The sequence below is a fragment of the Macaca fascicularis genome, chromosome 7 (assembly GCF_037993035.2).
Source record: "Macaca fascicularis isolate 582-1 chromosome 7, T2T-MFA8v1.1".
Lineage (NCBI taxonomy): Eukaryota > Metazoa > Chordata > Mammalia > Primates > Cercopithecidae > Macaca > Macaca fascicularis.
In genome coordinates, this window is record NC_088381.1 from 173,410,000 (window position 1) to 173,434,204 (window position 24,205).

The 24,205-nt window shown below is 54.3% G+C and overlaps 2 protein-coding genes across 22 annotated transcripts in view; one reads left to right on the forward strand and one right to left on the reverse strand.

The window, feature by feature from the left end:
- The window catches only part of BRF1 (BRF1 general transcription factor IIIB subunit), a 79,926-nt gene that overhangs the window by 16,718 nt on the left and 39,003 nt on the right, over positions 1 to 24,205 (reverse strand). For 8 of the 21 annotated variants that reach the window (XR_012416209.1, XR_012416211.1, XR_006699918.3 and 5 more), the window contains 7 exons: positions 22,043 to 22,074; positions 18,047 to 18,119; positions 6,955 to 7,104; positions 5,682 to 5,775; positions 3,025 to 3,151; positions 2,675 to 2,714; positions 2,493 to 2,585 (listed from right to left, as the gene is read on the reverse strand). Coding sequence is in view for 17 of the 21 variants with exons in the window: in XM_015454275.3 (XP_015309761.3) it covers positions 2,493 to 2,585; positions 2,675 to 2,714; positions 3,025 to 3,151; positions 5,682 to 5,775; positions 6,955 to 7,104; positions 18,047 to 18,119; positions 22,043 to 22,074 (609 nt within the window). In the remaining 4 variants the exon portion in view is untranslated. Of the gene's footprint in view, positions 1 to 2,492; positions 2,586 to 2,674; positions 2,715 to 3,024; positions 3,152 to 3,701; positions 3,805 to 5,681; positions 5,776 to 6,954; positions 7,105 to 12,214; positions 13,906 to 18,046; positions 18,120 to 22,042; positions 22,075 to 24,205 lie in introns of those variants that run through there. The other 13 variants (XM_073998407.1, XM_073998408.1, XM_073998404.1 and 10 more) reach the window with 7 other exon arrangements.
- BTBD6 (BTB domain containing 6) lies at positions 13,932 to 16,468 on the forward strand. Its single transcript, XM_045397686.2, has 4 exons — positions 13,932 to 14,484; positions 14,556 to 14,646; positions 14,754 to 14,872; positions 15,036 to 16,468. Exons 1-4 carry the CDS (start codon positions 14,111 to 14,113, stop codon positions 16,066 to 16,068), a joined length of 1,617 nt encoding a protein of 538 aa, XP_045253621.2. The 5' UTR covers positions 13,932 to 14,110; the 3' UTR covers positions 16,069 to 16,468.

Below are 24,205 nucleotides of genomic sequence, written 5' to 3' on the forward strand. Positions count from 1 at the left end.
GAGATAAGGCAGGAGAATTACTTGAAACTAGAGGGTGGAGGTTGCGGTGAGCTTAGATTATGCAACTGTACTCCAGCCTGGGTGACGGAGTAAGCCTCCGTCTCCAAAAAAAGAAAAAAGTCCACGTGTAACCGCTGCTCACCAGAGTGTATATTCAGGGCAATGAGATGTGTCCTCTCTGGCTGCACTCCTCAAGCTTGACCCAAATAAATTATGTAGATTAGTTTTGCCTCTGCTTCTTCCTTTAAGGTTGGCAAAACTCATCTTAAAACATCCCACTCTAGATTTTGTGCGTGTGTGTGTACTGGCGACAGGGTCTGGCTCTGCTGCCCAGGCTGGAATACAGTGGTGCAATCACAGCTCACTGCACATCGAACTCCTGGGCTCAAGTGATCCTCCGGCCTCAGCCTCCCGAGCAGCTGGGACTACAGGCGCGCACTGTTGGCTCTGCCCCAAAAGTACCTCCAGAGTTTGACCAGGCTGGGCCAGGTCTCTCACCCTGGGTTCCTGCAACAGCCTCCCCACCACCTGCCTCTGCCCTCAGGCCCTCTCATGGCTCCTACTACCCCCAAGTGAAAAAACACAGTACAGAATACTAATCAAAAATAAAATTCGAAGCCCCACACCAACCAAATGGATCCCTTCTCTTGACCAAAGAGATTTCAAAGAAACCCGAAAAACTAGTTCAGACCACGATGGGAAGCGGGGGCGGGGTCAGACATGCCTCATTATACCCTCTTACACCCCCTCCCTTTGGAGTTCAGGAGCAGCTCATCAGCATTAACATCCGATGAGAGAGATCTGATGATTGACCAAACAGACCTTGTAGCAACAGATACCAAATTCCAACCTGACTCTAGTATAGCATCAATGACAGGTAGCAGGCCCTGAAAGAAATCAAAATACTTTACCCCAAAATATCTTTGACATATTTTGAAATGGCTCTGCAAAGCTGTCTTTTGCAGTGGAAACTCACATTCTTTTTTTTTCTTTTTTTTTTTTTTTGAGACGGAGTCTCACTCTGTCTCCCAGGCTGGAGTACAGTGGTGCAATCTCGGCCTCCTGGGTTCAAGCGATTCTCCTGCCTCAGCCTCCCAAGTAGCTGGGACTACAGGCATGCGCCACCACGCCCGGCTAATTTTTGTATTTTTAGTAGAGACGGGGTTTCACTATGTTGGCTAAGATGGTCTCAATCTCTTGACCTTGTGATCCGCCCGCCTTAGCCTCCCAAAGTGCTGGGATTACAGGCGTGAGCCACCGCACCTGGCAGGAAACTTACATTCTGTAGAGAATCCCCTTCCCTTTCCAGGTCTTTTTCTGATCCTGAAGAGATTTGCTGAGACTAGCATATTTTAAAGATCTGAATAGGGGCCAGGAGCAGTGGCTCACGCCTGTAATCCTAGCATTTTGGGAGGCCGAGGTGGGCAAATCACGAGGTCAGGAGTTCCGAGACCAGCCTGGCCAACACAGTGAAACCCATCTCTACTAAAAATACAAAAAATTAGCCAGGTGTGGTGGTGTGTGCCTGTACTCCCAGCTACTTGGGAGGCTGAGGCAGGATAATCGCGTGAACCCAGCAGGTGGAGGTTGCAGTGAGCTGAGATTGTGCCATTGCACTCCAGCCCAGGCGACAGGGAGAGACTCTGTCTCAAAAACAAACAAAAAGGTCTGAATAGGAAACATTTGTCCAGGGACGGTGGCTCATTCCTATAATCCCAACACTTTGGGAGGCTGAGGCAGGCAGATCACCTGAGGCCAGGAGTTCAAGGCCAGCCTGGCCATCATGGTAGAACCCTGTCTCTAATAAAAATACAAAAATTACCAGGGCGTGGTGGCGGGTGCCTGTAGTCCCAGCTACTTGGGAGGCTGAGGCTCGAGTCACTTGAACCTGGGAGATGGCAGTTGCAGTGAGCCAAGATCGCACCATTACACTCCAGTCTGGGTCAAAGAGGGAGACTCTGACTCCAGAAAAAAAAAAGGAAACCTTTCCATTTACTGCCTCTAAGGGTGGCCACCTAAAGACTTCATCTATGTAACAAGCACCTTGGTCTCCACAACTCTCTTACCTTAATCTAGACACTTCTTTCTGTTGATTCCGGGTCTTTAGACAATAACTTAACTCTTTCAACCAATTGCCAATCACAAAACCTTTGACTCCACCTGTGACCTATAAGCCCCGCCCACTGCTTTGAGTTGTCCCACCTTTCTGGATCAAACCAATGCACACCTCACAGGAGCCTCTGCAGGGAGGGGATGAGGTGGGGGCAACCCGTACCAACAGCTGGAGTGCCACAGCCCAGCGTGCAGCCTGAGTGTCTGAGGAGGAAGGAAGGTCATGGGGGGAGGCAGCCTCAACCCCAGGGCTGTGCACATAGACCAGAGGGCCCAGGAAGAGTGACAGGAAGGACAAGGTCAAAGGTCAGCTGGTGGGAAAGGTGCCGGCAAGGGGCACACAGACAGGTCTCGAGTTCTGAGGCCAGGGCTGGACTCACCATCTTTCGCCAGGCTGGCCAGGCCCCCCTTGGCCTTTGGCCGGCTGTTTTCTAGTTCAATCTCAATTGCATCCTGGTAACTGGATATTTCACCTGAAGTCGTAAGTTAAAAGCAAAAAGTCAGCACAAAATCAATTTTCCCAACAAAGCAGAAGCATTGTATGGGAAGATCAGTTGGTTACCTTCAACCTCCTCCAGTTTTTTTGACAGAACTTGTTCAAGCTGAAAGGGAACAGGGCGAGAGGCTTCGTGAAGGGAGGCCCGGGCACACAGTGCGGCCTCCGGGGTGCCCTGGGGGCCCCAGGGACCACAGGCCACTGGAACTTAGGGGTACGCAGCGGTGGAGGTGGAGCTATGGGTCTGTGTCCCCTACAGGAAAATGTGGCACTTCCCAGAGTCTGTGCAAGGTGTGTCCTGGAGCCTCGGGCTCTGGCTGGTTACAGCACTGAAGAGCGGCTATGAGGCTATGGGTGTGCAGCTTCCCTGCAAGGCTGACAAGCCCAGCACAGACGGACGCCAAGGCTGGCACTACCTGCTTCATCCGCAGCTTCCTCTGCCCAGCCGTGTATGAGGGGGGGTCGCACTCCTCCTCCAGGTCGATCTTCATGAACTCATCTATGGTCAGCTGACTGGTGGGGGTGTCTTCAAATTCCGTGAGCCTAAAATGGAGCCGGACATGGGAAATGGAGCTGGCAGCTCTGAAAACGCCGTTTAAAACTGAGCTGCTGGCTTGGCGTGGCTCACACCTGTGATCCCAGCACTTGGGAGCCCAAGGTGGGTGGACTGTTTGAGTCCAGGACTTTGAGATCAGCCTAGGCAACATAGTGAGACTCTGTCTCTACCCAAAAAGAAAAAAAAGTTAGCCAGGTATGGTGGTGCACACCTGCAGTCCCTGCTACTTGGGAGGCTGAGGTCAGGGAGAATCACTTGAGCCCAGGAGGTTGAGGCTGTAATGAGCTGTGATAGCGTCACTGCCCTTTGGCCTGGGCAGCAGAGTGAGACTGTCTCAAAAAATATATAAAAAAATAAAATTAAAGGCCAGGCACTGTGGCTCACGCCTGTAATCCCAGCATGTGGGAGGCCGAAGTGGTAGGATCACCTGAGGTCAGGAGTTCGAGACCAGCCAGGCCAACAAGGTGAAACCCCGTCTCTACTAAAAATAGCAAAAATTAGCTGGGCGTGGTGGTGGGAGCCTGTAATCTCGGCTACTTGAGAGGCTGAGGCTGGAGAATCGCTTGAATCCAGGAGGCGGAGGTTGCAGTGAGCTGAGATCGTGCCACTGTACTCCAGCCTGGGCGGCAAGAGCAAAACTCTGTGTCAAAAACATAAAAAATAAAAACAAATGAATGAACTGTGCTTGCCAGGCATTCCTCCATGGGGCCTGGCAGTCAGGCCTTGCTCCTTGGCACCCAGGTCCCTTCTGGCGGCTTCTCTACCCCCACCTGATCCTGCCCGGACCTCTGTTCACTGGGAGAAAGGCCCACAGGCACCCTTAATCACTCACAGAGGACCCCAATCCTAGGCGGAAGACTCAGAAGGCCTGAAGAGAGGAGGCTGGGCTAGAACCTCAGCACCTGGCAGTCGGGCAGGAAGGGGCCTGCAGGCCTGTGAGCCATGGGGCTCAGTTCTTACGAACGCCTCTACACGCTACACAACCTCCAACATGCTTAATCAAAGGCTTTTTACAGAATCAACAGTCAGATGTTTAAGGTTAAATACTTTCCAGCTGCTTTTGGAAACTGCCACAGGACACGATCTCAGCTGAAAAACAGCAGCCGTGTGTTTAAGATTTGTGATAAACGTCACAGCAGTTACAGGTTGCAGCAACCCCACTGTCACATTTACCTTGCCGAAGTCTATGAAACAGGGCTGCCAGTGCAGGTGAGCTGTGAGGAACCCCAACAAATACCACCCAGCAAAGTGGGGTGCAAAGCCCCGCCCCGCCTGCCTGGCTTGCTGTGCCACTCATTTCAACTGATGCGGGGACCTCTGACGGAACTCCGGCTTCTCACTGGGACAGGGGTCACCTGGGCTTTCAAAGTCCAGGACGGACCACACCAAAAAGGAGATGGACCAGGCTTCTGACATCAAAGACAGCCTCCTGCCTGTTTGTGACTTAGGGCAGCTTTACACATCACCCTCCGCCTCAACTTAGAAACACAGGGATCGGGCCGGGCACGGTGGCTCACGCCGGTAATCCCAGCACTTTGGGAGGCCGAGGCAGGTGGATCACGAGGTCACGAGTTCAAGACCAGCATGACCAACATGGTGAAACCGTCTCTACTAAAAAATACAGGCCGGGCGCGGTGGCTCAAGCCTGTAATCCCAGCACTTTGGGAGACCGAGGCGGGTGGATCACGAGGTCAGGAGATCAAGACCATCCTGGCTAACATGGTGAAACCCCGTCTCTACTAAAAATACAAAAAACTAGCCGGGCGTGGTGGCGCACGCCTGTAATCCCAGCTACTCAGGAGGCTGAGGCGGGAGAATCTCTTATATCCGGGAGGCGGAGGTTGCAGTGAGCCGAGATCGCACCACTGCACTCCAGCCTGGGCGACAGAGCGAGGCTGTCTCTCAAAAAAAAAAAAAAAAAAAAAAAAAAAAAAAAAAAAAAAAAGGCCGGGCGCGGTGGCTCAAGCCTGTAATCCCAGCACTTTGGGAGGCCAAGATGGGCGGATCACAAGGTCAGGAGATCGAGACCATCCTGGCTAACACAGTGAAACTCCATCTCTACTAAAAAATACAAAAAAAAATAGCCGGGCGCGGTGGCGGGCGCCTGTAGTCCCAGCTACTCGGGAGGCTGAGGCAGGAGAATGGCGCAAACCCAGGAGGCGGAGCTTGCAGTGAGCTGAGATCCAGCCACTGCACTCCAGCCGGGGTGACAGAGCGAGACTCCGTCTCAAAAAAAAAAAATATATAATAATAATAATACAGGGATCGGAGGAGGAGGACGCCTCCGCAGGACAGAGCCAGCCTCAGAAGGACTAGCAGGGAACTCTCCGGAGGGAGGCAAGGCATCCTGCCAGCATGTCCAAGCCATGGTGCGACGGGGGCTGGGCTAGGTCCTGGCCAACAGCCAGGTGGGGTATAGCAGGGTCCTGGGAAGTGGCACCTGCTCCGGCAAGCAGGCCTGAGCTGGACTGACGAAGCGTCTGCGTGGTGCCCATGCCATGAATGAGAGCCCCCTACCTCTTTCGCAGCGTGGACTCACACACTTTGACCACACTGATGACCTCCTTCACAGTCCTCCTGAAGTCATGCATTCTGGCTGCAACTAGGAGTGCTAGAAAGCAATGAGACGGGCCTCGTCAACCACAGCTGGGAACCAGGGCAACAGTGTATCTGTGGCCCAGGAAAACACTGCGGATCCCGGCCGGGGAGATGATGACCTGGGAAGATGTGTCCGTGCCAGGGCAGTGAGATCCTCACTTAGTGTGGCTCATCCTGAACAAGACCCTCTCTATCTTATGGTGGGTGGTGGCTGCATCCCATTCCATTTTCAAATACAAGAACAATTAAAATGAAGGTTTCCGAGAGCTTCACGTAATCCCTCAAAGCAAACAAAATAACTTTAAGATGACTGTGCGGGAAACACAGGTTGTGATGGGAGCTGGGGATTCTGAGGATGCGGAGCCAGGCCAGGCGGGAAAGGGGCGAGGCCACAGCTGGCAGCTGACACAGGTTCACCAAGGCTGCAGTGGGCCCAGAACCTCCAGAGCAAACATGGAGATCATGTGTGCAGATGGAACGGCCTCTCAGGTGCACTGAATTTCATGTGTGCAGATGGAACGGCTTCTCAGGTGGACTGAATTCTGCTGTCAGCAGAGTGCAGGGACGCTGGCACCTAGCCTGCTGGGAAGAGTGGACTCTGTGGGCATGAGGGTGAGGGCCCTGGTGAGGAGCAAGGGCCCTGCCGACCTGGGGCTCCAATTCCAGGGTTGGGGTAGTTGACCAGGCCACAGCCACATCCACCCACCAGCACCAAAGGCAAAGTGAGAGTTTGAGTGACAGCTGGAACCTGGGGGACCACAGAGGTCCAACTAGAACAACCGCCCAGCTGGGGGTGGGGAATAGTCTGACAGCCCCGTGGCATCCTCATAAGCAACAATCTAGCATCTCAGAGAGGCCACACCACTATCCGCATCAGGAGCCGGGCCCCACAAGCCCACGGACAGGGATGGCCGTGCAGCCGCAACCCAGATGTAGGCAACCTGGGGTCAGGGCCACTCTGCCCTGAGGGTTCTGCCCCTTATGCCAGGACACACAGAGGCCAACGGGGCAGCCAGGAGGTCCTGGAGGGCTGAGGACCCTGGTGGGCCAGTCCAGTGTCAGCCATGGAAGGCTGGAGGCAGCTCTCAGTGCTCTGCAAACATTTGGCACAGCCCACCAGCACTCAGGCGTCAGGAAAGTGTGACGCCAGGACCCAGGCCAGCATCCCCCAGACGGGCAAGGCCCGCTATACCTGCTCCGCAGAGGCCCGAGGGGCGCCGGCCTGTGTGCATCCAGTCCCGCTTCATCCTCTGTAGGAGCCTCAGGGCAGTCATGGACACCTCGTGGTTCTTCTCTCCGAATTCCAGTAGGTGCGCAAAGCGCGGAATATACAGGCACGGGTCTGTAGCAGACACGGCGTCTCAGTGCCCGCCTCAATGTGCCATAGCATGTGCACAGGTGGCCCAGACAGCCCAGGGGTGGGGTGACCTGCACTTGTCTTTCCAGGAACCCAGGCCCCCCACCAGTCCCCCTCCCCTGGACAAAGCCTCTCTGATCCTCAGCTGGAGCAGTCATGGCACTGAACCCAGGAGAGCCACTGGCCACCTGCTGCCAACCAGCCTGCTGCAGACACGCTGGGGCCAGGCAGCGTGCCCCTACTGCATGGCTGCCCTGCTCAGGGCACAGAGGGGCTCACACCCAGCAGCCTTCCCTCCAGACCATGCTAACAGCACCACCCCCAACAACGGTCCCGGGACCCTTAGAGCAAGACAGGCGTAGGTTGGGCACACAAGTCACCAGCCAGCCGGCATCAGCTGACACTCATGGGTGAGAGGAGGACCCACTTCTGGCATCCCTACCAGCATGGCAGTGCCACTGGGGCTGTGTGTGCACACTGAGGTCTGGTGCTGTGCACCTCTGCCAGCACGGCACAGTGCTGCAGGGGATGTGCCTAGAGCAGGACAGGCCGGGTGCTGCACAGCCCGGGCCCTGATCGACTGCATGGACCCAAGCAGTGCTCCCCTATGCCGAGCACGAGGCTGTGATGTGACTCCACAGGGCCCTGCTGTGTCCCACCAGACTCAGGTGGCTATGACTTGCATCCCTTCATACTCATGATGCAGGCCCCCTTTCCAGCTGAGCGTGTCTGTAACACGAAGGATGAATGCTTGAGGTGAAAGATGCCGCATTTACCCTGATGTGATTGTTACACACTGCAGGCAGCATCCAAACACCTCATGTGCCCCATAAACATACGTACCCACTACGCACCCACAACTACAGATAAAAACAAAGGATTTTTGGTGATTCGGCAGCTAAAACAGATATTATTCAGAGAAAAAAACCAAGATAATTTAAAATAACATAATTGCTAAGATTTTTAATAATTTTCAATAAGATAAAATCATCGGAGCTAGAAATAAAAAGAATGATAAAAAATACAGTTATAACCTGGGCGTGGTGGCTCACGCCTATAATCCCAGCACTTTGGGAGGCCAAGGTGGGCAGATCACCTGAGGTCCGGAGTTTGAGACTGGCCTCACCAACATGGAGAAACCCCGTCTTTACTAAAAATACAACATTTGCAGGGCATGGTGGTACATGCCTCTAGTCCCAGCTACTCAGGAGGCTGAGGCAGGAGAATTGCTTGAACCAGGGAGGTGGAGGTTTCAGTGAGCTGAGATGGCACCATTGCACTCCAGCTTGGGCAATGAGAGCAAAGCTCTGTCTCAAGAAAAAAAAAAAAAAGGATATGCTTATAGACTGGGCAATGTTGAGACGAACTCTATACAAAAATTTAAAAAAAAAATTTGGCCGGGGCTGGGTGCTGTGGCTCACGCCTGTGATCCCAGCACTTTGTGAGATTGAGGCAGGTGGATGGCCTGAGCTCAGGAGATCAAGACCACCCTGGGCAACATGGTGAAACCCTGTCTCAACTAAAATACAAAAAATGAGCTGGGCCCACCTACTTGGGAGGATGAGGCATGAGAATCGCTTGAACCCAGGAGGCGGAGATTGCAGTGAGCCAAGATCACACCATTGTACTCCAGCCTGGATGACAGAGTGAGACTCCGTCTCAAAAAACAAAGAAACAAACAAACAAAAAATTAGTGGGTGTGAGGCCGGGTGTGATGGCTCACACCTGTAATCCCAGAATTTTGGGAGGCCAAGGCAGGTGGACTGCCTGAGCTTAGGAGTTCCAGACCACCCTAGGCAACATGGTGAAACCCTGTCTCTACTAAAATACAACACACACACACACACAAATTAGCCAGGTGTGGTGGCGGGCACCTATAGTCCCAGATACTTGAAAGGCTGAGACTCCAGAATTGCTTGAACCTGGGAGGTGGAGGTTACAGTGAGCCAAGATCATGCCACTGCACTCCAGTCTGGGCGACAGAGCAAGACTCTGCCTCCAAAAAAAAAAAAAATTAGTGGGTGTGGTCTAGTCCCAGCTACCGAGGAGGCTGAAGCAAGGGGATCACTCGAACCCGGGAAGTCGAGGCTGTAGTGAGCTGTGATTGTACCACTGTACTCAGGCCTCGGTGACAGAAAAAAAAAAAAAAAGAAAAAGATGTACTGATGGGGGTGGGACTTTGACACTCATTAATTCTTGAAATAGAAAACTCAGTTCAAAGACACTGGAAAATATATCGACGGCTGGGCATGGTGGCTCACACGTGTAATCCCAGCCTTCGGGAGGCCAAGGAGGGTGGATTACCTGAGGTCAGGAGTTCAAGACCAGCCTGGCCAATACAGTGAAACCCCGTCTCTACTAAAGTAAAGTACAAAAATTAGCTGGACGTGGCATGGTATGTCCCTGCAGTCATCCCAGGTACTAAGGAGGCTGAGACAGGAGAATTGCTTGAACCTGGGAGGTGGAGGTTGCAAAGAGCCAAGATTGTGCCACTGTACTCCAGCCTAGGCGACAAAGCGAGACTCCATCTCCAAAAAAAAAAAAAAAAAAAAAAAAAATTCAAGACAAGCCAGGCAGAGTGGCTCATACCTACATTCCTAGCTACTTGGAAGGCCGAGGTGGCAGGATTGCTTGAGTCCAGGAGGTCGAGGCTGCATTGAGCCATGACTGTGCCACTGCATTCTAGCCTAGGTGACTGAGACCATGTTTCAAAACAAAAAAGACAAGCAAAAAGCGTGCTTTCAAGACAAATCCGTCAGTGACTAGGGTGGAGGAGAGGCGCTGGGCAGCGGCGGCACTGTGGGCAAACGTGGAGTGGCAGAGTGGCACAGGACAGGCATGAGCATTTCATAATGCAAAGGAAACTATGTGAAGCAGCCTGGAATCTGCAGGTGCACAGTGACAGAGGAAGAATTAAATGAAGGAAGAGCAATGAAACAACCTTCGAAACCACAATAAGCGGAGATTTTAACATGGCTCTCTGAAATTTGACAGACTGATTAGGAAAAAAAGACTAAGGGACAATATAAGACACATCACTATAGGCTCAATCTGACAAGGATGTTCTAAATTCTGTACCCCATGGAGTCATCATGCTTTTCCAGTGTCTGTGGGACAGTTATGAAAATGACCAGGTATTACAGAACAAAGAAACTCTCAATACATTTCACACAGGATGTGCCACTTGATCCCAAGTAAAAAAAAACCAAAAAACTAAAAACAAGCAAAAACAAGTAGTCCCCTCACCTCCAAACGCTATTAGAAATTAAAGTACAATCCTTTAGATAACTTTATTAACTTAAGCGCTTTGTATATTTAAGAAAGCAATGGGCCAGGCGTGATGGCTTATGCCTGTAATCCTAGCACTTTGGGAGGCCGAGGTACTTTGATTGTAAGAGGCTAGCACTTTGATTGCCTGAGCTCAGGAGTTCGAAACCAGCCTGGGCAACACAGTGAAACTCTATCTCTACTAAAAAATACAAAAAATTAGCTGGACGCGGTGGCGTGCGCCTGTAATCCCAGCTACTCGGAGACTGAGACAGGAGAATCGCTTGAACCTGTGAGGCAGAGGTTGCAATGAGCTGAGATGGCGCCACTGCACTCCAGCCTGGACGACAGAGCAAGACTCCCATCTCCAAAATAAATAAATAAAGGAAGCAATGAAATTAATGAACTAAGTCAAATAACAGAAAATTTAAAATTAACAAAATTAATTATTTAAAGTAGGCAAAGGGACTAACAAAGAAAAAGAAGCAAATAAATTACCACTGTCAAGAAAAGAATTAAAAAGTCCAACAGCCAGTAGGGTGCTGACATGAAGACAGACCTACAGACCAACAGGACAGGACAGGACAGAACAGAACGGGGTCAGAAATGACAATGACGGGCAGGTGACTTTCAAAAAGGGTGACAAGAACTTCTTTCACAATGGGGAAAGGATGGTCTCTTCAACAAGCAGCGCTGGGAAAACTGGATATCCACTTGCAAATAAAGATAGGCCCTTACCTTACATCATACACAAAAACTAACTCAAAACCAATTCAAGACCCAAACGCAGACTTGAAACTATAAAACCCGTAGAAGAAAACACAGGCAAAGACTTTATGACATTGGTCTTGGCAAAGATTTCTCGAACATGACACCAAGAACAAGGGCAACAAAAGTAAAAATAGACAAATTGGGTAACCTCAAACTAAAAAGTTTCTGCCCAGCAAAGGAATCCATTAACAGAAATGATATCCTAGGGAAGGGAAGAGAATATGTGCAAACCATCTATCTCATAAGGGGTTACCATCCTGAATATACAAAGAACTCCTACAACTCAGGAACAAAACTGATTAAAAATGGGCAAATTGCTCTTTCGTAATCCCAGCTCTTTGGGAGGCCGAGGCACGAGAATCGCTTGAACCTGGAAGGCAGACTTTGCGGTGCACCCTCACCACTGCACTACAGCCTGGGCAACAGAGTGAGACTGTCTCAAAAAAAAAGGCAAAGCCCTTGAACAGACATTTCTCCAAACATGGCATGCAAATGGCCAACAAGCACGAGCAGATGCTCAACATCATTATTTATCAGGGACATGCAAATCAAAACCACACGACACTACCTCATATCCATTAGGATGACCACTATCACAAACAAAAAAGAAAATGATGACTGGGCATGGTGGCTCACACCTGTAATCCCAGCACTTTGGGAGGCCTAGGCGGTTGGATCACTTGAGGCCAGGAGTTTAAGACCAGCCTGGTCGACAGAGTCTGGCTCTGTCACCCAGGCTGGAGTGCAGTGGTGTGATCTCAGTTCACTGCGACCTCCGACTCCCTGGTTCAAACCATTCTCCTGCCTTGGCCTCCCAAGTAGCTGGGATTACAGACGCCCACCACACCCAGTTAATTTTTGTATTTTTAGTAGAGATGGGGTTTCACCATGTTGGCCAGGCTGGTCTCCTGGCCTCAGGTGATCCGCCCACCTTGGCCTCCCAGAGTGCTGGGATTACAGGCGTGAGCCACCGTGCCTGGCCTACACTGTAACATATTTAAAAATCAGAGTGCAAAGGGTGGCTTCTAAGGATGAGAATTATTATTCACACACTCACCACCACCATGCAGATCAACACGCTGACTACCTCTGGCGGCTAGCAGTTCTATCCTGGCACCCCCCAGCCCCGAGGCAGCTGTCGCCCAGGTCTTGTGTGTTGCTGTAAGTTATTCCCTCTCACTGCATTCCCCAAATGGACCCACCACAACGTGTTGATCCTTTCTGTTGCTGATGGACATGTAGGCTGTCTCCACTCTGGCCATTTGTATTTCTCCTGGAAACTGCTTATGCCCGTTACCTTTTCCTATGGAAATAGATGGCTGGGACAGAAACCATGGCCACAGCAGCCAGTGCGTCTTTGCCAGTGTGGTCCCACACTATGAAATCGCAGCTGTGGCCTCTCTGGGTGTGTCCTTGGTAGGTGCATCCACACACTTTCTCTTGGGACTTTCTGGACCCTCATGCATGTGCTACGGCTTTCCAAAGGGCTTGGCCCTGCTTGGCCCTGCGGAGTTACACGCCCACCTGCAGCAGGTGACCTCTAGCTGCTCCGTGTTCCACCAACACTGGCGTGACAAGTCTCAAGTTCAGCCGCCTGGGGGCTCAGGAGCCCCATTCCCAGGCGAAATGATGATGTGTGCACTCTGGGTCATTGCATAGTGTCTGTTCACGTCCTTTGCCCGTTTTTTAAAAAACCTGGATTGTCAGCCTTTTCCTTCCTGACTTGTAGTCGCTCATTAATCCTGGAGAGTCTTTTGTTGAAAATACGGCAAATATCTTCCGAAGGGGACTCTTACTACAGGGAACATTTACTACAACTGTAACGACCAGAGACACAGAGCTCCTATTCACTGTTCCGCCCAGGACTGCTGTGATGGGTGCACCCATGACCCGAGCTGCTGGCTGCGTCCTGGGGGCTTTCCTATATATGGGAGTTTTGAAAGTCTGAAGCCTGGAGGTCCAGAAGGTTGCATGTGTGTCCTCGGGGAGGAACTCTCCTGACAGCCAGGACTCTGGAGCTTCGTCTGCACGCGAGCTTGGCGTGCACCGGCTGTGCAGACCAAGCCAGGTGACACAGTCTCTGGAGTCTGGTCTCCACATCGGCAAAGCCAGTGCCCACTGTCACGCACCTCCCAAGATTAGCTCCAGGCTGGGAGGCTAGAGGCCCCATAGGGAACGAGCCTGCGACTGTGATCCACAGGCAGAGCCACAGAGGCAGGGCGCGCCCTGGGGCCCAAGCTCCAAGGCTGCAGGCCTGGAGCCAGATCCTGACTTGCCCAACCGCCCGCTGTGTGACCTTCAGCACGCGACTAACCTCTCTGTGCCCATTTCCTCGAGGAAAATGCGAGGAAATAGCAGCTCCTGCCCGTGAAAGCCCTCAGAGCAGAGTGGACCGCGCTCTCCGCGAGCGTTTGCTGCTGGCGTCTGCAGTAAGCTAACTCACTAGGCATCCGAACCAACGAGGAAGCCCTACGACCATCCGACAAGCCTCGGCCAGAGGCACAGACTCCGGAATGCAAACGGCCAACAAGCAGGTCCACCTGCGTTCCTAACCAAAAGATCACTAACTAAAGAACGGGCGCAAGCACCTGCGCATGGCACTGCGGGTCTGGGGGCAGCCGCCTGCCAGAGCCGGGAGCCGCCTTCCACGGTGACCTCTGCACAGTGCGCGTCTTCCGCCGGTTGCAGCGCACGGAAACTCCAGCAGCTCCCAGGCTGTCGGGCCTGGGGGCGGGGCCGCGCAGCAGCGTCGTCGCGCGGGGCGCGGCCCTGACGCAGCGTGACGCGCCGGCGCCGCGGCGGGTACAGGCTCAGGCGGGCGGGACGGCGCCCCCTGCGGCCGGGCCTGGCCGGGCTGCGCTAGGCTGGGCTCGGGCAGGGTCGCAGGGTCGCAGGGGCGGGGGTGGCAAGGGAGCGGGTGGCAACCCCGCGGGTCGCAGCGCCGCCGCCGCCCATGCTGCTGCCCCTGGCCTGCCTGCATGGCCGCGTTGCTCAGTGCCTGACCTCCCTGCTTTTGCTTGCAGAGCCGCTCCCAAGGCCCCGGCGCGGTGCGAGGGCGCGGGGCGCGGCGTCCACAGGCGCCGAGGCCACCCCCGCCGCCCCGCCCGCGAAGATGGCGGCGGAGCTCTACGCCCCCGCCAGCGCCGCGGCCGCGGACCTCGCCAACAGCAACGCCGGTGCCGCCGTGGGCAGGAAGGCCGGGCCGCGCAGCCCGCCCAGCGCCCCCGCGCCCGCGCCCCCGCCGCCCGCGCCCGCGCCCCCCACACTCGGCAACAACCACCCGGAAAGCCCCGGCTGGCGGTGCTGCCGCCCCACGCTGCGCGAGAGGTGAGCCCGCCCCCCGCGGCCCGCGCACCCGCGCGCGCCCGCGCCCCCAGCCCGTGCCTCTGCCTTTGCAGGAACGCGCTCATGTTTAACAACGAGCTCATGGCCGACGTGCACTTCGTCGTGGGGCCCCCGGGGGCGACCAGGACGGTGCCCGCCCACAAGGTGGGTAGCGGCGACCCCTCCCCTCTCGGAAGGCGTGCCCCGCCTGCCGTGTGGCTGCCCGCAGCCCGCGGGACAGCCAGGCTCACGGCGGCGCTTTCTCCTCCCAGTACGTCCTGGCTGTCGGAAGCTCCGTCTTCTATGCCATGTTCTACGGGGACCTGGCGGAAGTCAAATCTGAAATTCACATTCCCGACGTGGAGCCCGCAGCCTTTCTGATCCTGTTAAAGTAAGTCCACTCTGTACTGGGGAAGGACGGGTGGTTCCGTTCTAGGCGGCCTCCCGTGGCTTCTGAGGGGGAGCACACAGGAGCTGATGGACGACTCTCCCAGGCCCAGCCCCGCAATAGGTGCTTGGGAGCCAGCCCCTGACGCGGGCCTTGCCTCGCCTAGGTACATGTACAGTGATGAGATCGATCTGGAAGCTGACACGGTGCTGGCCACTCTCTACGCTGCTAAGAAGTACATCGTCCCAGCATTGGCAAAAGCTTGTGTCAACTTTCTGGAGACAAGTTTGGAAGCCAAGAACGCCTGTGTCTTGCTGTCCCAGAGCCGGCTGTTTGAGGAGCCTGAGCTGACGCAGCGCTGCTGGGAGGTCATCGATGCACAGGCCGAGATGGCCCTACGGTCCGAAGGCTTCTGTGAGATAGACCGGCAGACGCTGGAGATTATTGTCACTCGGGAGGCCCTCAACACCAAGGAGGCAGTGGTCTTCGAGGCCGTCCTGAACTGGGCCGAGGCAGAGTGCAAGAGGCAGGGGCTGCCAGTCACCCCACGAAACAAGAGGCATGTTTTGGGGCGAGCCCTCTATCTGGTTCGAATTCCAACCATGACCCTAGAGGAGTTTGCCAATGGCGCTGCCCAGTCAGACATCCTGACTCTGGAGGAGACCCACAGCATCTTCCTGTGGTACACGGCCACCAACAAGCCCCGCCTGGACTTCCCCCTGACCAAGAGGAAGGGCCTCGCCCCGCAGAGGTGCCACCGATTCCAGTCTTCTGCCTACCGCAGCAACCAGTGGCGGTACCGCGGGCGCTGTGACAGCATCCAGTTTGCAGTGGACAGAAGGGTATTTATTGCAGGGCTGGGCCTGTATGGGTCCAGCTCTGGGAAGGCTGAGTACAGCGTGAAGATTGAGCTCAAGCGGCTCGGGGTGGTTCTGGCTCAGAACCTGACCAAGTTCATGTCAGACGGATCCAGTAACACCTTCCCGGTCTGGTTTGAACACCCGGTCCAGGTTGAACAAGACACCTTCTACACGGCCAGTGCCGTCCTGGATGGCAGCGAACTCAGCTACTTTGGGCAGGAGGGGATGACGGAAGTGCAGTGCGGAAAGGTGGCCTTCCAGTTCCAGTGCTCCTCGGATAGCACCAACGGGACTGGGGTCCAGGGTGGGCAGATCCCTGAGCTCATCTTCTACGCCTGAGGTGCCCGGGGAGGCTGCAGCAGATCGGCAAGTGAGCGGAGCGGAAGTCAATGTACTAACTGCTCTTAGCCTTGTCTCTCTCTGACATGTAGTCAGCTGAAACTTGATTGTGTAAAGTAGAGGCCTTTTCCACACAGCCAGAGCCTGGGGATTGGAGTCATAGGCATCTCTGGTACACTGGGGTGCACATCTCAGGTGGAGGAAGATTGAGGGCACAAGGCAGGCCCCAGATCCCCTCCCAGTGGCACCCACGCCACCTGCTTTGAGGGGTTGGATGTTCCTGCCACCTCTTGGATTCTAAGTGGTTCCAAGCTTAACTTGAGACCTTCCCTTCAAATCTAAAATCGGCAAAAAGTCACTTAAAATAGTGGACTTCTGTAATAAAGGTTGCCTAAAATAACACTCGTGTGTCAGTAAATGACTACAGTTGTACAGTGGGGTATTCTCTTTCTCATGCAACAGAACAGCTCCCATCCCGAGGAGAAAAGCTGTCATGCTGAACATGCTACGTGGTCTGGAGCAAACTGCACCCCAGTGAAGCCCATCCGTCCCCTGGGTCGCTGGCTGGCTTCCGGGCCACCCTGGGAAACACCAGGTGCCTAGTTGTCTCTATGTCCTAATGCATCACTAGCACCTCAGAGTCCTACCCTATGAACGGACTGTGGGGGGAGCATTCTGCTGGGCCCAGCGTTCTGGATCCCTGGGGACACAGTGTCACTAGCTGTGACACTGCTGCGGGACAGCCTGTTGCAGGAGTGGACTATAGGGTGAAGCAAGCTCTCCCACCCCTTGCCTCTGTCCTCCCACTCTGCACACCCCGTAGGCAGCTGCTTTCTGGAAAACCTGTATGACCCCTGAAAAGAGGGATGGCCCCTCTTGGCACCTGGGAGAGGGCATGGGCCAAGTGTAGAGCCCCAGCCAGCATCCCTCTGCTGCTGCAGCCCACGCTGCTCAGTCCTGTTGGTGACCCAGCCCCACCTGGTGCTTCTCTACCCCAAGGACGTATGCTCCTAGATGCAGACAGGCAAAATAAGAAAGTGGGCTCTAAGCAGGCTGTGGAAAGCAGTCATCTGCTTGGTAAAGAAAGGGTAGGTCAGAACCATCAGGCAGTGAGTGCTGTTCTGATCCTTTCCTTCTAGACTTTTCCACCAGGTTAGATTCTGCATGCATGAACTCTGCTGCTGCCTTGAGGGGGAAACACGACTTACCCTACACCTAACATATATCAAGAAAGGCATACAGGAGCTCCATAAACTCGCACAACACGGGGCACTCAACACAGAACAAAAGTGGCAGAAAAACCACAAAAGAGGGCTGTGGCTGGAAAGCACATCCAGGAGCTGCCCCACTGTCCCCATCTGTCCAGAGGCACCTGGTGCCAGGTGTGTTCCTTAAACCTTGTCCACACAAGATTTTCCCAGCACACAGCGCTTCTGTTTCCCTCTGTCTACACCTTCCTGCACACCTGACAGGCACTGACAATGGGCCTTCTGGTTTTGCAGCAGAAAGCAAGCCCCAGGCCAGGTGCAGTCTCATGCCTGTAATCCCAGCGCTTTGGGAGGCCAAGGCAGGAGGATCACTTGAGCCCAGGAGTTTGAGGCTGCAGTGAGCTATGAACATGCCACTGCACTCCAGCCTGGACAACAGCGAGACTCTGTCTTAGAAAATAAGGCCCCACATTGCTGAGCTCCTAGCAGCTTTAAGAGACATTTCTTACTTTGGGGGGTCCCGTACTTGGACAGGATTTCCCTCCGCTGCTCAAAGGACACTTTTTTTTTTTTTTTTAGTAGAGACGGGGTTTCACCGGGTTAGGCAGGATGGTCTCGATCTCCTGACCTCGTGATCTGCCCGCCTCAGCCTCCCAAAGTGCTGGGATCACAGGCTTGAGCCACGGCGCCCGGCCTGCTCAAAGGACATTTGGCACGCTGGTCCCTACAGCAGCCTGCTGGACACCCCAGCAGCTCACCCAGATGCCTACCTATGGCCGGCGCATTGATGCAGAGCTCTCTGGCCAAGAGAAGAAACGTCTTTCCCAGCACGTACACGTTCACCTGAGATGGAGAGAGCACAACCAGAAACCAACATTGGTATTTAAGGAAATGTTTGCTTTTTTTCTCTTAAAATGCATCTATTGTTCAGTCTTTAAAGACTCCAATGGCCTGTGGAGCAGCCACCCTACACCCGAAAGCCTGGCTGTCCTCCCTCGGCTGCTGGGGCTCCCAGGGCCCTGCCTTCTTCCTCTAGGCCACTGCTTTAGGCCCCGCTGCTGTCTCGCCAATGATGGCATCTGCTTAGAAGAAAACCTGACTGCAAGGTCCCTCCCAGGGCGTCATCACACGGTGCACACTGCATTTCATTCACAACCGTGCACCCATGAACACAAAACCTGTCCTGTCCACATGTGCTCCCACCAGCCACCCTCCAGCCCAGATTCCGATGGGCCCAGGGGTCTTGGCCTCAGTCCCCTTGCTGGGATTGAGATCTGTGTCCCTCAGTGACTCCCCTGCCCCCTGCACTGTTCCCACCTTAGGTCCAAATCCACGCAGATCCTGTCACCCCTGCCTTGACCACCTCCATTGCTCTCTTCCCTGCCATAGGGCAGTGGAGGTGAGGCCCAGACTGAGAGGGGCAACCCCGAGGGCTGGCAGTGATGGGAGCACTGCTGCTTGTCCTCAGCAAAACAAGGACTCCAGCCAGTGTGCAGACCCTGTGCACAGCCCTGCCATGGGTGGAGTACCCCTAGGGAGCCCTGCTGGCTGGGGGAGGATGCTGCTGAGCAATGTCTGCTGGCAGGTGTGGATGAGGTGCAGAGTGGCAAACTCCTGGTCCCTGCGGGAGCCTGCAAGAGTCCTGCCCACCCTTGGCTGGCTGTCTTCATCCCAGGCTTGCCCCTGGGGCCCCTGGGCCTCACAGGCTTGGCTAGTCTGGCCCTCTGCCGCTAGCCTCCCCCGAAGAATTCCCTCGCCTGACTGAGCCCGGCTCGTGGGCCCTTAGACAAGTCCCCTTGTCCTGGCACGCCAGTGGCACTTCCAGGTGCTTGCTGACTCTGGGGTACTGGGAGACCTAAGGGACCGAACACAAAGGGGCCTGTCTGCACCAGAGGCAGGAGACAGAGGCAGCGCTTTTTGGGGATACTTCTGATCAGGGACCCTGCCCGCTGGGAGGGCTGGGCCCCCACAGCAGCTCCTCCCTGGTCACCTTCCACCCCAGTGGGGCGCAGCTTCCGTCTTCTCCATTATATCCCTGAGAGCTCCATCACAAGGGTTGGTGGCTCACAGAGTGCGCCTTCCGAAGGAATTTCTCCTCCTCACAGTTTCTGGGGGTTCCAGGGATCCCTGGGGTCTGCTCACCAAACTGTGGGGCGTGTGAGCACATGTAGTGTGTGTGTGCATCTGCATGCGGTGTGCAGACATGCATGTGTGTACACATGCATACAGTGTGTCTAGGTGTGACTCATGCATGTCACGTGTGAGCGCCCCAGCCCCTGTGCTGGGTCCCCGTCAGGCCCCTGCAACTTGACCGTCCTGATCCCACATCTCTCTTTAAGCCACAGCAGAACCAGATCTGCTGCCGGCCTCTGCCTGCCCACCTCAAACTCCACACCCTCAACCTTGTGTCCCAGAGACACAGGGATCGATGATATCTGAATGCTGCAAGTGAGGAATCTCCAAAGGGAATTTTTAAATGGAAGCATTTAAAAAGCCTTTACATTTAAAAAGTCATGTGTGCAAAACGCATGCAGATTTTTTGTTTTTGTGTGTTTGCCTGTTTTTGAGACAGTCTCACTCTATCGCCCAGGTTGGAGTGCAGTGGCGCGATCTCGGCTCACTGCAAGCTCTGCCTCCCGGGTTCACACCATTCTCCTGCCTCAGCCTCCTGAGTAGTTAGGACTACAGGTGCCCGCCACCACGCCCAGCTAATTTTTTTTTGTATTTTTAGCAGAGATGGGGTTTCACCATGTTAGCCAGGATGGTCTTGATCTCCTGACCTCGTGATCCACCCACCTCAGCCGCCCAAAGTGCTGGGATTACAGGCGTGAGCCACCGCACCCGGCTGCAGTTTTTTGTTTGTTTTCTTGAGACGGAGTTTTGCTCTTGTTGCCCAGGCTGGAGTGCAATGGCGCAATCTCGACTCACTGCAACCTCCGCCTCCAGGGTTCAAGTCATTCTCCTGTCTCAGCCTCCTGAGTAGCTGGGATTATAGGCATCTGCCATGATGCCCAGCTAATTTTTGTATTTTTAGTAGAGACGGGGTTTCACCACGTTGGCCAGGCTGGTCTCGAACTCCTGACCTCAGGTGATCTGCCTGCCTCAGCCTCCCAAAGTGCTGGGATTACAGGTGTGAGCCACCACGCCCAGCCTAAACATATGCAGTTGTTTACAGAGTTGCTAACATGTATGAGGACCGTGTATTGGAAATCCTCCTGCTAACAGTCTAACAGTGGCTGCTCCCTGAGGGCAGAGGTCAGGGTGCAGCATGGCCAGCTGCCCCCCCAACTCTCTTGCTGGGCAGCAGGTGGATTCTGCCTGCAGACTGCCCTCATGGGTGTCTGAGGAGCTGTATGCCCAGGCCAGTGAGCAACCTGGGTCTGCCCTAAGGCAGGGATCAAGAGGGAGACTCCATGAGTTCTCCATGGGACCATCTGAGTCCCCAGGAGCCTGACCACTTCCGGAGCAGCTGCCTGGCCCTGGCACTCACACTCATCTTCCCTGGGAAGTCGTGGGGTTGGAAATGGGGTCATGTGGTTTTGCCCTGAACTGAGCACAGAGCATCTGAAATGTGGATTTGCTGGATTATCACAATTCCAGCAGAGTATTTTTAGCTTGACCACAAAATATTTCAGCAGTAGCTTCTGAGTTGCCATTTATAAAGACAGCTGGGAGGACAAGGACCCCAGGTGTCACCTGACACAGGCAGAAGCCTAACTGTGGGCTGCTGTCAAGGGCGGCAAGCCCCCGAGGACCAGAGGTGGCAGCACAGCCTATGGGTGCCCAGAACCCTGGAGGGCACCTGGATCTGGACACAGCTCCCTTCGGGGAGTGAAATCTACATGAATTCTGCATGTGGTCACAACTGTTTTCAATGGTATTTCTCTTTTTGAGTCCGCAGCAGCATGGTCACCAAGGACCTGTGGTGCAGCCCCCAGCACTGTCCCTGCAGAGCCTCGATGCCCCTGCCCTGTGTCCTGTCTGCACAGGGGTCCCTGGGGTGGGTCTTTCCCCCCTGTCGCTTTGTTCAGTCATATGGAAAGAGAGATGTAACTGAAAATGCTTTCTGTGGTACCCAGAAATAGAGTGTAATACAAGATTTTTCTACAATTTAAAATGCATGCAAGAGGCCAGGTATGGTTGTTCATGCCTGTGATCCCAGCACTTAGGGAGGCCTTGGTGGGAGGATTGTTTGAGCTCAGGAGTTCAAGACCAGCCTGGGCAACATGGCAAGACCCCGTCTCTACTAAAAATACAAAATAGTCAGACATGGTGGCAGGCACCTGTGGTCCCAGCTACTTGGGAGGCTGAGGTCGGAGGATCACTTGAGCCCGGGAGGCAGAGGTTGCAGTAAGCTGAGATCACGCCACTGCACTCCAGCCTGGGTGACAGAGCAAGACTCCATCTCATCAATACATAAATAAATAAAATGCAAGGTCAAAATAAATAATCTCCTATACCAAACTAGGTACTCACAAAAAATTTTTTTAATTAAAAATAATCTCCTTTGTGTAGGACAAAAGTTCACAGTTCACCCAGGCCTAGCTAACACCCAACCATGATGGCAGCTGCCCTCCTGCCATGGAGACCCACAATCCCACAAGTCTTGGACTGTGACCCCCAAGTGATGAAGGCCCTTCATCCTACAGACCAAAACTTCCTGTCCGGGCAGGCAGCACAGACCGGCCACTGAGACGCATGGAGGCACCTGGTGTACCCCGGTCACAACCCCAGGTGGGGAAAGATGCAGGACGGAGGTTGTCTACCTGAAGCAGGTCGCTGAGATCCAGGAGCATGTCTGCAGTAGGAGTCAAGGATGCTGTCGAGCGGCTGGCAAGCTCAGGTTACCCGCCTACCTTCAAATGGGCAGGACCGCAGGACTGCACCCCCAGGGAGCTGGAGTTGCCCCTCCAAATATAAGCTCCACCTTTGATCAGAAAGGAAAGGTGGGATGGAAGCGAGGCGCAGCACGCTCAGGCCTCACCAGAGCCTCCCAGCCCCAGGCACAAGTGAGACTTCTGTGAACCCAGTACCAGGACAAGGGACTGCAAGGAATGTGGGGCCAGTTTGGGGGAACCAGAAACGGTGGGGACTTCCATCTGATCCTGGAGAGAGCGTGCACCCCCACACACCCGCCTGCCCAGTCAGGTGCCCACCGTATGGTGGGTCTGCTGCCCACACACAGCACAGAAGACACAGTGGCACTCGTGCTCCATCCCAAGGGCACTTCCTGAGCACCTATCGGGCGCCAGGCAGGCAGTCCTCCCGGGAGATAAAAACATAGACCTGGGGCTCCCCTGGTGAATAGTGAGCCTGCAGGCACCACCGGGGGCTGTGCTCAAGAGGCAGGTGTGGGGACCCCGCACAGGACCTGCCCTCGCTCAGATGCACAAACAGGACCAAGAATGTGTCTTAAGTGATTCAAAACTCAGATGGACACATAAGTTATCAAACACAAGTCACTGGTCAATACAACCTGCCAGACAGCTGACGTGCACATCACTCGTGGGCCCACTGTAGCTTTGAGAAGCCACTAAGGACACCTCCTGGAGCTGGATCAGGCGTCCAGAGCCGGCGTCCAAAGGAAGATCCCTGGGACCAGAGCAGCAAAGCCCCACCGTGCAAGAACCTCACAGGCAGTCTGACGGTGAGGACGCCAGCCCACTCCTCCAAGCCCTGGGCTGGAGGCCCCTGACCTCTCTTGCAACTCCATGCAGAACAGCAAGGCCTCCCACCCTAAGAAGGCGCCAGGGCTGGGCACAGGGGCATTCAAACACAGAGGAGAACCCCCAGGACGGCTGGGACGTGAGCAGTGAGGCCTGTGAACAAAGGTGCATCTGAAGGCAAGCAGTCCCAGAGGGCTGTGACGATGGGCAGGACAGACCGCAGCACAGCCAACAGACTTGAGAGAGGCACTAAGAGAAGACTGGGGGTGGGGGTGGGGACAGTGACATCAAAGGAAACCAAAGGAAGGCAGTAAGAACTACCTGGGGAAACACCCGTGACAGCCAACACACACAAACAGGAAAAACCAACGAGGCCAGAAGGCTACATCGTGTGTGTGACTCCAAGCATACACCTTCTGGAAAAGCCAAAACTATGGAGATCGCATTAGGTCAGTGGCCACCAAGGGCTGGGGAAAGGGAGGGTGGGTGGCTGGAGTGGAGGGTTCCAGGACACTGAGCACTGGTGGGTTCACGTATTGCATACTTGTGAAAACCCATAGAAGGCACAGCGCCAAGAGGGAACCTCAATGTGAACTGTGGACTTTTGTTACCAACAACTTGGCAAGACGGGCTCATCAACCGTAACAAGTGGACCAGTTAACACAAGATGTTAATAACGCAGGGGAATCGGGGACTAAATGTGGTGTATGGGAACTCTGTGCCGTCTACACAATTTTTCTTTAAGACTGCTCTAAGAAATGAACTCTATTGGGCCGGACGCAGTGGCTCACACCTGTAATCCCAGCTCTCTGGGAGGCCGAGGCGGGCGGCTCACGAGGTCAGGAGATTGAGACCATCCTGGCTAACATGGTGAAACCTTGTCTCTATTAAAAATACAAAAAAATTAGCCGGGCATGGTGGCAGGCGCCTGTAGTCCCAGCTACTTGGGAGGCTGAGGCAGGAAAATGGCATGAACCCAGAAGGCGGAGCTTGCAGTGAGCCAAGATCATGCCACTGCACTCCAGCCTAGGCGACAGAGCGAGACTCTGTCTCAAAAAAAAAAAAAAAGAAAGAAAAGAAATGAACTCTATTTAAGGCCAGGCGCTGTGCCTCACGCCTATAATCCCAACACTTTGGGAGGCCGAGGTGGGAGGATCACCCGAGGTCAGGAGTTTGAGACCAGCCTGGCCAACATGGTGAAACCCTGTCTCTACTAAAAATACAAAAATTACCCAGGCGTGGTGGCAGGTGCCTGTAATCCCA